At 37.3% G+C, this 14794-nt stretch overlaps 1 protein-coding gene and 1 pseudogene across 1 annotated transcript; one reads left to right on the top strand and one right to left on the bottom strand.

Moving 5' to 3' along the window:
- The window catches only part of LOC108286090, a 12813-nt pseudogene extending 11050 nt beyond the window's left edge, over positions 1–1763 (top strand).
- A 4780-nt stretch (positions 1764–6543) lies between these two features.
- On the bottom strand, positions 6544–7559 carry LOC108286084 (olfactory receptor 6Y1). Its single transcript, XM_017503694.2, has one exon. It carries the CDS (start codon positions 7557–7559, stop codon positions 6582–6584), a length of 978 nt encoding a protein of 325 aa, XP_017359183.1. The 3' UTR covers positions 6544–6581.
- Between the last annotated feature and the right edge of the window lie 7235 nt (positions 7560–14794).

Raw genomic sequence — 14794 nt, 5'->3', positions numbered from 1 at the left:
GGGCAAAGCAGCCGCGCGGGGCAAAGCAGCAGCGCTGGCCGGCGCTGGCCGGCACAGCCGCGCTGGCCGAAACAGCCGCGCTGGTGACCGTGGAGCACCTCTGCCCGGGAATTTCCTAGTCTGTGGGCAATAAAAACACGGCGTCCACTCACCCTCTGCGCTTTCACTGGGAGCTGCAATCCTGAGCTGTTCCTAAACGGCCATCTTGGATCCACCCCCTTATCTGCATTTCTTATGGCTTCATTGTCCATACCATCCTGAAGATTCCATCAGCTGAAGGCAAGAAAAAAGCCTTCTCCACCTGTGCTTCTCATCTCATTGTAGTCATTGTTCATTATGGTTGTGCTTCCTTTGTCTACCTGCGACCCTCAGCCAAATATACATCAGGCAAAGATAGGCTGGTGACAGTGACCTATACCATCATCACCCCGCTTTTAAATCCCATGGTATACAGTCTCAGGAACAAAGATGTACAGCTGGCTATTCGGAAACTGATTGGAAAGTCTGGGTTTTCTCTTAAGAGTTTATAATCAGAACACTTTCTAACAGTATAGACAACATTAGACCAATTGTGTCACTCATTATTAAAATCATGAGATTATCTAGTCTATTTATCTATCTAACTGTGCAGGTTTGGATGAGTTATTTGACATTTGGGGCCTTAATGTTCTATGTAAAACAGAGATAACAATATTTTCTTCCTGGAGACATTGAAATTACAAAATGCCTATCAATAAAACATAACTCTCCTCCTCTTTTTGCTCTTCCTCTGGATGTATAGTTTCAAAATCTCTGATTACACTCTTTAAGGTTATGTCCAACTTAAAATGAGGTATCCAGGCCTGAAGGTGGCTTAGATCTAGTGGTATGACATGGCAGGGAAAACTGTACCATACTGGCAATTAGATGATTTAAAACTGGACACTGATTAGGTCATGACGAAAGCTTTGACTCTTCTCTGCATATAAATTCTAATATATGGAAAGTAGGGATAATGTAATTTTCCTGTTCTATTTCATGGGGGTCTTATTTGTATCTTATAAATAGTAGAAAATAAAGTGTAAAAGAAGTACAAAATGTGAAAATATATACAATGTAGAATTCATATCAAATAAGCTTTGCATAACTGACAGGATTTCATTTCTTGCAAATTCTTCAAAACAGGTATTTTGGGATGGCTTTTCTGACTGTTCCTTTGAATCACTTCTTACGTAACACAGGAGTTATACTATGTAACATAGAAGTTGTGCTACATAATGGAAAGGAAAAGAATATTCAACCACCCTGTCCCATCTCAGGCTAAAGGGATCTACATGGCTTTCCACACTGAATTTATTATGAAGAGGAAGCTACCAAGTTTCACATTTTTCATGGGAATACATAAGATTTGAAAGAGAAGTACTTTGGTGATCGTCTGGTCCAGAATTTTCTTCATCAGTATCTCTAAGGGAAACCAGCCTCCACTGACTGGGCATCAAAGACCTTACAAAACATATATTCCCACTGCTCTCAGTTCTTACTGTTATTCCTCTCATTTCAGCTGACGTTTGCCTCTGCTTTTCATACATTCTATCTCTTGTGTCATACAGTAAGCCTAGTCCTGATTCACAGACGTTTGAGACAGTTATCATGACAATCAGAATGTTTTCCATAAGTTATGTGACCTGAATTTCAGATGCCTCACTGTCCTGGGTGCAGTCCTCTAGCTATGCTATAGATTATCAGTATTCTTTTAAAATAATAATAAATACAACTGAAGTTCATATTTCATATGCATCTTTTTCTGGGGTATAACTGTATCCTTCCTTGTTAACCTAATTTAGATTTTCTAATTAAAATGTGTCAAATCACAAATAATGTTTTTTTATATTTAAAAATTATACCTCTGTTCCTATTTATTTATTTTCATTTTACTTCATTTTCATAGTTAAGCAATTAATGCATCTATTTTCATTTTACTTCATTTCATTTTCATAGTTAAGCAATTAATGCATTTCAAGTACAATATTGGTTATGCCTTTGTTTTCTTCTGTTCTTTTTAAAAAAATATATATTTTATTACATTTTAGGTTTTGGAATACATGTGATGAACATGCAGGATTGTTGCATAGGTACATACATGGCAATGTGGTTTGTTGCCTTCCTCCTCATCAGCTATATCTGGCATTTCTCCCCATGTTATCCCTCCCCAACTTCCCACCCCCTGCTGTCCCTCCCCGAGTTCCCCTCCATAGACTCCAGTGTGTGATGCTCTCCTCCCTGTGTCCATGTGTTCTCATTGCTCAACACCTGCCTATGAGCGAGAACACGTGGTGTTTGATTTTCTGTTCTTGTGTCAGTTTGCTGAGAATGATGGTTTCCAGGTTCATCCATGTCCCTACAAAAGACATGAACTCATCATTTCTCATGGCTGCATAGTATTCCATGGTGTATATATGCCACATTTTCCCTGTCCAGTCTATCATCAATGGGCACTTGGGTTGATTCCAAGTCTTTGCTATTGTAAACAGTGTTGCAATGAACATTCATGTGCATGTGTCCTTACAATATAATGATTTATAATCCTTTGGATATATACCCAGTAATGGGATTGCTAGGTCAAATGGAATTTCTATTTCTAGGTCCTTAAGGAATCATATGGATTTACAGCTGAATTCTACCAGAGGTACAAAGACGAGCTGGTACCATTTCTTCTGAAACTATTCCAAACAATTGAAAAGGAAGGACTTCTGTCTAACTCATTTTATTAGGCTGGCATCATCTTGATACCAAAATTTGGCAGAGATACAGCAAAGGATATAAGGCAGATCTGGTATCTGTGATAGAATTCTGATTGGTTCACTTAAAAACTAAATTATTTATTATTATTGGGGAGTATTTCTCAGCATTTGCCGCATCTGGGAGGAGGGGCCGCCACACATCCCCATTCTCTTTCTTCTCTTTGGGAACCAACAAGTTACAAGAAGCTAAAACATTAGGGGAGAACTGAAAGTGTCTGCCTATGCCAGTTCATTGAGTATAGAAGTCACTTACGGAATCTGATTAGAGGGTTCAGTAACAGGAAGCCCATTGTTTCCTAAGCCACTCCTCCAACTTAGCCATAAATACGAACGAAGATTTTTTTTGTTTTGTTTTTTTGAGACAGGTTTTCACTCTGTCACCCAGGCTAGAGGGCAGTGGTGACATCATAGCTCACTGCAGCCCCTACGACCCTGGCTCAAGCAATTCTCCCAACTCAGCCGCCCAAGTAGCTGGGACCAAAGGTATAAACCACGACACCCCAGCTAATTTTATAATTATTGCAGAGAAAAGGTCTTGCTAGGTTGCCCAGGCTGGTCTTAAATTCCTAGGCTCAAGGGATCCTCCTCCTTTGGCCTCCCAAAGTGCTGGAATCACAGGCATGAGCCACAAAGTCTGGCCAAAGACGAGATTTTGATTTTCATTTTGTGATTTGATTTGTCTCCTCAACTGGCTTAAGAACATGGTCAGGCATAAGAGTAGTGATATATGGCTTCATAAAACCTCCGACATAGTATCAGTTATAATCAGGTATTGCAATTTACTGAATTTTCATAATTAATGTCATTTAAATCAAGGAAATGTATTCTAGAAAATTAAAAACACCAGGAAATATTTTTCTCCTTTATGTGGTTAATATTTTTGGTGAATAGTAATTACAGAGCTAATACATGTTCATTCTAGAACATTTACAAAATACAGGCAATTATAAAGTAAGCCATAACTGGAGAAAATGAAAGTGTCGCTTAAAACCTCTCTAGAATTTTTTTACATGCACATTTATCTCTGTATCACCAATTATATCTTAATGTAGTTGTTCATAATATCAAAACTACGCCATATTTTATATTCTACCCTTTAATTTAATATAATTACTTTGTAACATTGTTTTCTTTGAAATATGACTTGCAATATCTGCATAGTGTTTTATTTCATAGGTAAACCATAATTTACTTAAATATTTCAATTATTTGGAAAATGTACATGCTTTTAAAATTAAATATGCTGAATTAAATATGTGTGTGCATATAGCTTCATAAATTATATCCCTAATACAGACTCCTGTATTTGAAATTATAGAGCCAACAGAACTATTTCTAAATTGACTACCAGAGTTTGAAATAATTTATATAACCACTGGCAGTATAATACAATTTCTTATGTCACTTATGTGATGGATAATATCTCACATAAATAACCAATTAAAATATTTGGGTATATTAGTATTGTTCAGATTTTAATTTTTTAATTTAATTTTTAAGTTTAGGGGCATATATATAGCTTTATTATATAGGTAAACTTGTATTATGGCGTTTGTTATACAGATTATTTTACCACCCAGATATTATGCCTAGTACCCATTAGTTATTTCTCCTGATCCTCCACCTCTTCCTAATCTGTACCCTCCAATAGGCCCCAGTGTCATTGTTCCCTACTGTGTGTCCAAGAGTTCTCATCATTTAGCTCCTACTTACAAGTGAGAATACATGGTATTTGGTTTTCTGTTCTTGCATTAGTTTGCTAAAGGTGATGACATCCAGCTCCATCCATCTTCCTGCAAAAGACATGATCTCATTCTTTTTTATGGCTGCATAGTATTTCCTGATGTATATGTAGTGTATTTTCTTTATCCAGTTTACCATTGATGGGCATTCTGGCTGGTTCCATGTCTTCACTATTGTCAATAATGCTGCAATAAACATATGTGTGCATGTGTCTTTCTAGTAAAATGATTTATATTCCTTTGGGTATCTACCCTGTAATGGGATTATTGGGTCAAATGATATTTCTGTTTTTAAGTCTTTGAGGAATTGCTACATTGTCTTTCACATAGGTTGAACTAATATACACTCCCACCAACAGCGTATAAGTGTTCCTTTTTCTCCACAACCTCACCAGCATCTGTTTTTTTTTCAGTAATAGCCATTCTGACTGGCGTTAGATGGTAACACAATGAGATATCACTTCACATCAGTTGTAATGGCTATTATTCAAACCACTCATTGTGATTTTGATTTGCATTTTGCTAATGATCAGTGATATTGAACTTTTTTTTTCATATGATTGTTGGCCACATGTATGTTTTCTTTTGAAAAGTGTCTGTTCATATCCTTTGCCCACTTTTTAATAGAGTTGTTTTTTTCTGGTAAATTTAAGTTCCTTATAGATGCTGAATATTAGACCTTTGTCAGATGTATGGTTTGCCAAAAAGTTTTTCCATTCTGTAGGTTGTTTACTCCGTTACAGTTTCTTTTGCTGTGCAGAAGCTTTTCAGTTTATAATTATATCCCATTTGTCAATTTTAAATATCTTTTTAAAAATTACTGAGGTTTATCGGCTCCTAGGGCTGCCATTACAAAGTACCAAATACTGCCTCAGTATTTTTCTGGTGAGGCTTCAGAAATCAAGTTCTTGGCAGCACCATACTCTTTCTCTCTCAGTTCTAGGGTAACATCCTTCCTTGCTTCTTCTAGCTTCCAGTGTTCACAAACAATACTTCTTCCTTGGCTTATAGGTGCATTGCTGCAGCAACGTGGTTGCTTTCTGCCCTGTGTGTGTGCACATTGTCTTTCCTCTGCATGTGTCTGTGTCCAAACTTTTCCTTTTTATAATGACACCAGTCATACTGTCTTAGGTCTCATCCTAACAGCCACATTTTAGCTCAATTACCTCCATAAGAATCCTACTTCCAAGTAAGTTCACATTCTGAGAGACTGAGGATTAGGACAACATCTTTTGGAGGCGGGGAGGAGTGGGACATAATTTTGCCCAGAACAACTGCCTACTTTTAAAATTATGTTTATATTCTTAACTTGTTTTTCCACTGAAAGCTTAATTTTTATATGTTTATTTTAAAGTTTTTTTTAGTATTTAATGTTAGTATAGGTTATTATTAATATTAAAAATTAGTAATAGTTTTCACTTTGTTATTTGGTATAAACTTAATCTTTCGTTTTTAAAAGCCTTAACAAATTAGTTATTTATGTTATTTGGAGGGAAGTAGATGGGGTCTCTCTATGTTGACCAGGCTGGGCTCAGGCTCCTGGATTCAAGGGATCCTCCTGATTTAGTCTCTTGTGTAGCTGTGACTAAAGGTATGTGCCACGGTGCCTAACAGGCATTAATTTATGTTTATCTTTTTCTTTTACTTCTACAATATAGGGAGTCAAAAAACTCTTTTCTAACCACCTGAGAGATGAATTATTCTTTATATTTAATTGTTTGTCCTATCTGGCATTTATTTTGATAAGTTTTATGGAAAAAGTATTTATCTTCCTCCCTTCCTGCCTCCCTTTACCACCCTCTTTCTCTCTCTTTCTTCCTGATTTCAAGTAGCTTTTCTAAAATTTAAAACCTTGTCTCTCAATCTGACAGCAGAGGTTACTTCTTGAGAACATGTTTCTCTAGTCATGATTGTGTGTACACACACACACACACACACACACACACACACGAGCAATGTTACAGTGCTGGAGATTGAAGGATAACCAAAGACAAGACTGAGGGGGAAAGCGTGTAGTGGTCATCTTTCAGTTCAAGACTGAAAGGAATCTATACATTTTTCAACTACTGAAAGCCCCCTTTTCCTGGGGCCCGCATCCTCTGCAACATATGGTCTTTCTGAGGGCTGCCTTTACTTCACAGTTCCTCAGACAGTAAATGATGGGGTTGAGGAGTGGAACAATGACAGTGTAGAGGACAGACACCACTTTGTTGGAATTGTAGGCATACATGAGCTTGGGACGGGCATAGGTGAAAAGCGTTGTGGAATAGAAGAGAATTACAATGGTCAGGTGGGAGGCACAGGTGGAGAATGCCTTTTGGCGGCCCTGAGCAGAAGGGATCCTGAGAATGGTGGCAAGGATAGCAGCGTAGGATGCCACCACAACACAAAGAGGAATAGCAATGACCATGAGGGCCAAGAAGAAGTCCACCAGCTCAGCCTGTGAGGAGTCCTCACAGGAGACGTTGAGGAGTGGAGAGATATCACAAAAGTAGTGATTGATCAGAGGTGTGCCACAGTAGTAAAGTTGTGCTATAAAAACCATCTTAATCATGGCAGTCATGAGTCCACAGAACCAGCATCCTCCAGCCAGTGTGCCACAGAGCTGGTTGGTCATGATGACTGGGTAGCGTAGTGGATTGCAAATGGCTACATAGCGGTCAAAGGCCATGACAGCAAGAAGGATGTACTCAGTGCAGACAAAGGTCACAAAAAAGTACAGTTGAGTCATGCAGCCATTGAAGGAAATACTTTTGTCATGGCTGAGGAAGTCAACAAGCATCTTGGGGCTGATGACTGTGACATACCACATTTCCAGGAAGGAGAGGTGGCTCAGGAAGAAGTACATGGGCTTATGCAGCTGCCCATCACTGTGGATAACTAAGATGATGAGAAGATTCTCCAGCAGTGTCAGCAGGTAGGTTGCCAGGAAAACAGAGAAAAGAAGAAGCTGGGAGCCTGGTCGTGTTGGAAACCCCAGAAGAATGAAATGTGTTGTCACTGTACGATTATCTACTTCCAGAATTATGGTGGTCATGACTGGCTGTGGGCACAGACAAAGTCAGTTCCTTCCGTGATGCAAGCACTAGTCTATGTTATTTGTACTGATAGGGCCCACCACCAGCAAATTTATTACAATAGGTGATCTCTGCTTTTTTAAATCATTTTACCTCTTGAATTATGATGAGAACCAAAGCCTCCGAGAAAAGGTGGAATTTAGGGAGCTTATAATTCAACTATTTTTTCAAATTTTCTCAAGAGCAGTAACTTGTGCAAGGTCATACAAAATAGAGATTAATATAACTTCCTAAATCCCAGTTCTGTGCTTTGCCAATATATCACTTTTGGGTACATAAAAAAATGGTCTCCATATCATCCTTGCACTATAGGCAAAACATCCCTCGTCCACTGAATATGAGGAGGAGGAAGGAGGCCCAATTGCCCATTCTCTAGGGGTAATTTGTGTGACTCTGGAGTGGTTGCATGACCCCACGTATCTGTAAAATGGAGAGAATTTCTCCGCTTTTATTTAACAAGGTGCTTACTCTTGAATGACGTTATAGTTGAGCACACCCATAGGATTAAAAGCAAAATAAAGTTGATAAAATCATTCACCAGCTTTTCAGAGAACAAAGCTGAATGGATAACTTGAAGGGTAATATTTTCTTCAATCCAATCCATTGTATAGAATGCTTGCTTAGGAGTTTGACAAAAGTGCATTCAAATCCAAATTTTGTCTTTGTATAGCTAAGTGAGCACATCACAGAATCTTTTATAATATTAGTTACTTTATTTCTAAAACGGGGATAATGCAATAGGGCTCATATTTTGTGAACAGCAAATGGGATTGAGAGTTTAAATTCAATTCCTGTGATACTTGCTTTTACCTTTCCAGGCTACCCTACTCACGCCTACATACATAGCTCGTTCTCCTTTCAAAACAACACACACTCCACCCCATACACAGAGCTTCCCCCACCCCAACTTTTACCCCTGCCGAAAACAGCAAAAAACTGGTGCAAACGGCAGCCATTGTTAATGAGAAAAGGGAGAGGGCTGTGGGACTTTTCCAAGGGTGCTAAATTTAAAAACCTGTAACCTGTTGGGAGTAATATCAGAGAAAAAGAACAAGAATGACTTTTTTTACTGACCCTTCTGCATTTCTGTTCAATAATTTAGCAAAATGTGTGACCTCTTTTTGTGCTGTGCTGAGAATCATTCCCAAACCTATTGATATTCAACACCTTCCCATTTCAAGTCTCACTCTGTGTCTTATTGCTTCATTTATCTTTTCTGTTGTTCTCCAGAGCTACAGTCTCTCTTGCTCCCCATTTCGCAACAGCTCTATTTTATGGTGTAAATATGTAGGACAACTAGGGGAGGGTGTTTTTTTTCCTAAGGAATAGTCATGAGAAAAAGCCAGAAAACTACTGTCCACACTATCCATTTCCTTCTTCCCACTTAGATTCAGCTTTAGAATCCTGAAGAAAGGATTGGAAGGCAGGATTATTCTTTCTTAGAGAGGGAAACGGACACAGATAACCCAGCAAAGGCAAATAATATATAAGAGTGAAATTCAAATAATTTAGTTTTCTGTTGGAATACAGTCCTGAGAAACACACGCACGTACACAAACACACACACAGTCAACACAAAACTTGTCCTTACTCAGCACAGCTTGGTATTCCCTAGGAAGTGTGAGAGTGGGGCTTACAAGCAAGGCAAGATTTGAATCCTGCTTAACTTTTTCTTCATCCTGATTTTTTAAAAAAAAAAACATCTTTGAGTCCAAAAATTCAAACCACTTAAAATCTGTTTGTGAAGAGCATAAGTCGGTCTCTATCTGGCTCTCTCTTACTAAATCACTTTCCTTTTCAATGAATTGATGAAATGAACACGTTTCTAGCTATTGAGGGTAGTATTACTATTTGGGAGGCACTTTCTTAGTTCATAGTAAAAGGATATTGGTCTTCAGAGCCATGTCCTTGGGCTTAATCTTTGCATGTATTTTTTTAAATATTCTAGAAAACTACAGGCAAGGCATAATACCCTGATGTCCTAGTTTCTGGGAACCATCCCCAGTGTCCTGTAGAAGATGCCTGGCCTAAAAAGCATAGTTAGAACAACCCTACCAAATAATGCAATGTATTCTCCATTTCTTTGCAATAGATATTGCCATTCTTAGGGTAACTGCTTCAGACATGAAGCTGGAAATAAAAACATCTACTTTAATTTTAAGAAGAATTGGTAAATAAAGTGGGTGATATTTTTGCAGAACTATGCATTCATTCATTCTTTCTTTAATTCCAGCAGAAATATAAAAGTCCAGATGAAGCTCCACAAAATAAAAATACACAGAATGAAAAGGGAGTATGCAGTATTATATAAAGAACAACTGACTAAGCAGCTTTATCATTTGAGCATGGAATTCAGCTTGGAGGTCTCTAGCAGTCAAGTAGAAGAGGAAAACAATTGAAAGTACAATATGCTTACATCAAATTTTCAAAGTTATTCACACATGTATATATACATTTATATTTTGATAAATGTGAGTTAATGTATAAAGAGGTAGAGTGCTTTATCAAAAGGCACATACATTGTAGATATAGTCAAGGTTCTAAATTCCTAATTTCTAGGGCTAGATTGCCTGAGTCACATCCTAGTGCCTTCTAAGACTGTTTAGACAGTCCATTGGACAGACTTGTGAGGAAGAGAGCAAGGCTCACATAGTTAATGGCATTTCCTCCAGTGGAAGTTTTATAGCAACTAGATTCTGAGGAGGCTAGGCTGAATGCGTTAAAGTATCTTTACTGCCAAATGATAACTCACATTTGTGTATGTAAAAGCACATTCACATCATTTTATCTGATCTTCACCATCATGGAGTTAGCACAAACGTCACAGTGCTGACTTGACCCAGGGATATTAAATGTCTAGCTGAATGTTACACAGCTAAGCTGCTTAATGACAGAATTGAAATTAAATGCCATATTTATTTTTTATAGTCTACTGATTTTTGTGTATGAGTAGGTAGAAGATGATCTATGAATTGGGTGAGGTTTTTTTTCTTCTGAGAATTAAATTGTAAAAATAGTTTTAATAGCACTCTATGCAAGGAATAAAAATTTTTAAGGAGTGAAGAATCAAAGGGCCAGGATGAGAGCCAAGAGCCACTTGAAGGTTCCAGTACTCTGGATCTCAAACATTTACTTAGCAGCAGGATAAACCATCTCACTTTTTTTTGTAGCCGACTCTTAGTCATGCATTATGGACTTGTCTCATGAAACAATGGTATTTTTAAACCAGTGGTATTTTAATTCAAACTTCTCTCTTTTCCCTCAGATAAGGAAATCCCAGAGTGATTTAAGTGATTTTCTCTAGTTTAAACAACTATATAGTGGCAGAGTAGCAATTTATTAATGATTACATTTTAGTCCCTAGCAAGCCTTAATCCTTAATTGTCTTATACAATTCATTCAATTTAATTATTTAATTTCTTCTATGGCTCCCTGTTATACACTTCATTAAAATTAATTCCTTATCTGACCCAATTATTATTAGCTCAAGGACAACTTATCTTAAGTTTTAGCCTGATTCGAACAGAATTATAAAAGTTAGTGTGAGTCTTAAAATTATGATTTTTCTCAGAAAAAATATATATATATTAGCTTCCAGAATTGCTAGCCCATTGTATTGATTACACACACACACACACACACACACACACACACACATATACATACACACATTACTAAGGAAGTGGAAAGAGATCTTTCAGCTCTAGAAACACAGGATTCTAGCACTGCAAAAAACCAAGAGGTAATATGATTCATATTTGTGAGTCACCAATGCATATATGTTAAGTATTCATCTAGATTTTGCCTGACTTTTTCAGGAATGGAAATTCAGTATCTATAAAACTACCATACTTTAAAGAAGAGAAATTTTTAATTTGGCAGATTTTCTATTCTGAAACCCAATGCACCCACATTCAGGTTCCTGGTTCTGTTTCTAAAAATAAGCCTCATCATCTTCTCAAAGGATAAACTTCACTGTTTGAAAATAGTGTCAGGTCCATTAAACCTCCAGTTCCCTGCCCCACCCTCCATATCCCCTGTCTCATCATGTCTTTCCTTTTTTAGATTAAGCCACTCAATTTCCATATCTATCTATCTATCTATATATATATATATATATATATATGTATGGTTATATATGTACAACCAGGTTATCAATTCCCTAAAGTTTGTGATCATCCTCTCTGGATGATTCCAGTTTGACTGGACATTTAATATAGACAAATATCATCAGGCTATGGAAAATATAACAGGTATTTAAGGCTTAGTTTCATTCTGGAATCAGAGAATAGGAATATCTTCTTTATCCTTTTGAGCCTTCCATCAGAGAGGAGCAAGAGGCTCTTTCTAATTTCCCAGAAAGGGTGGATATGACCTTTCCCATAGGTAGTGAACAATGAGCCCAGGATAACAATGAGTCTAGGAAATGACCTGCTCTGTTGTTTGTGGGAAAATGAGGTGTAGGGAAGAAAATGTATACGGTCAAATTGCTCCTGGTAATGGAGGCATTTTAAAAATTGCCATACAAGCTCTGTGGGGATTGGTTTGGCCAAACTGAGGGTCTCAGAAGTTTTCAAAAATGGAACATACGTAGTGAGACAAGTAACAGAGCAACCACTTGTGCTCAATCTAGTCTTCTACTAATTCCTGCAGGAAGGTGAGAAAAACAAAAAAGTATAGGTTAGCCATAGGTGGACATATCAGTCTTGGATGCTCAATGGTAAGGCATTTTCTTAAGGGGAGGAACACAGTCTTACTCTTTCAAGTCAGTTTCAAAGAGATACAGTTCTAATCCAGCTCCCTTTTCCTAGGCTTTTCAGGAACATATATGCTTCAGGGTTATATGTGTAACAGCTACTGTGTTTGTGGTAGAGCAGAGTGCCTAGCTGCTATGCAGTGAACCCCTCTGCACCTTTCTGTTTCTACTGTGAGTTGGCTTTGAAGACTTTAGGGAAAAAAATGTGTATTTCATATCCCTGATTCTTTATACTCTTTATTATTTTCCAAAATCATGACTTGTAGTTTGACATAATTTAATTTTCATCTCGGTCTTTTAGGAAAAGTGGCTTAATTTCTATGGGTCTCATTTTGAGCACGTTTAATTTTTGCAGTTTATTTCAGGATTTCAAGTTGAAAATAAATGTGGTCACATAATGTGATGCAATTTTTTGACTAACCAGGACAACAGAAAAAGAATTTGTCTTGCTCTATGGCACTATCACTAGAAGTGAAATTCTACGTTCTATAGCACTGTAGGATCACTATGGTTAACAGTAATATGATACATAGTTTCAAATAGCTAGGACGGTATTGAATGTTCCCAAGACTAAGAAATTGTCAGTGTTTGTGATGATGAATATGCTAATCACTCTGATCTGATCACTGTTCATTATATGTACAGATCAACATATCACTATGTACCCCACAAATATGTATAATTATATATATACATTATATTAAAAATAGAAAAAATGTAGCAGGAGGAAAAATATTATAAGCCAACCAACCCTGCAGACATCATCTTGTCAGCCCCTGCTCTTATTTAACATAAAAGCACACATGCTTACTCACATGCCTATGTTCTACCCACTAATTCTCGCATACACATATTCATTCGCCAACACCAGCCCATTAATTCCGCCCTTTATGCTGTTTCCTCTCTTTTTGTCTCTTAAGTCAGAGTAGACTTGGAATCTGCATTTTGCAAGGCAGAGTTGGTCAAATGCACTAAGGCATCTTTAGAACAAACCTGTGGGATTATTTTCATAACCAGGCCTATTTCACTTAGAGTAAGTTATCACGGTAGAGTCTTAAAATGACATGAGAATCCATGACATTATATTTCTGAACCCTTAACATATTTCATATGGCTAGATATACATAGATGCTGAAAAAAATTTTGTCGAACTGGAATGAATCTATGTACATATTAAATTCCTCTCCATCTAGAACTTGTATCACTACTCATTACAGGCTTAAAGATGTCAAAGTGTTTTTAAAAATCAGTGAAATAAAATTTTGGATGAATCATAATTTATACATAATTTATCTTCAATTATTCCCTACTTTCCTTCATAAAAATTAATAACTATAAGATGGTTAAATTCTCCTTTGGAAATATCTGAGTCTTGTTTTCAACTCACCATTTTCTCAGGAATGTAACCCTTTTTCCACTTAGCTCTGTCAAGGATGGCCAGCTTGCTCTGAAAAAAGAGAAGAAATCATATAGACCAAGAGAAGGAGAACAATGTCCATAAGCCTAGAGGGTTGCTGGGCAAGTCTGGTTTATGTCTCTGCATGAAGAAGGCACAGAATGGTGCTATTTGTGCTTCTTCCTGCTTTCTAGCTACAGGAGGACACAAACAAACTCCCTTTTATCCACAGGGGACCTCCCAAGAGACACAGCCTTCAGGAACATATCTGGCCTTTCCAGGGCTCAAGGGGATCCCGGGAGAATATTAAGGAAGAACTAGCAAGCTAAGTAGAGTCTCCAGGCACAAAAGAGACCTTAGACTGGCTGAAAGTACACTGCCCATCCTCCCCAAAAAGACTTGGGAAGAGAAAGGTGGCAAGGGGAAGTTGTGTGTGTGTGTCCATTTTCTGAGGAACAATCTCACAAATAATAAGGTCTTCCAGAAAAAGACAGTGCTATAACCCAAGCCATTCAGAAAATAAGAATAGCAAATACCCTTCCTTATTTGGAGACCCAAGTGTATGAGCACATGCACATTAACAAACTCCAAACACACTCAGATATTGTGCTTATAAGTATACACAGAAGTAACTGCAGTGCATCAGTAACTCAGTAGATGTGAACAATGAATATACCGCATTCAGATACCTGTATTTTCAAAAATATGAACATGTTATATATTTACTCTTATTATCTACAACTAGTACACATTCAGAAGCATATAAAGGTATTCAGAGAAAGTAGATGGTAATAAGATTATATGGAAAATAAACTGTGATGGAAATTGGACAGTTATCTCTTTAGGTATATATGTTGCTTCCTGGGTTAGGACAGCTGCACATCCAGGATAATTATCTTTAGAACCACAGACTCAGGGATTTTGATATGTGCTACTATGAAGGATGCTGACCATTGTAGGAGACTGCTTTTCTGGAGTTGGGAAAGATGACAACTAGCCAAAAAAGAATAACATCTCCCAATATAAAATTAAGCTCTTTATTT

The sequence above is a fragment of the Cebus imitator genome, unplaced genomic scaffold (assembly GCF_001604975.1).
Source record: "Cebus imitator isolate Cc_AM_T3 unplaced genomic scaffold, Cebus_imitator-1.0 Scaffold313, whole genome shotgun sequence".
Taxonomy (NCBI): domain Eukaryota; kingdom Metazoa; phylum Chordata; class Mammalia; order Primates; family Cebidae; genus Cebus; species Cebus imitator.
This window is presented reverse-complemented; position numbering and strand designations above follow the sequence as displayed.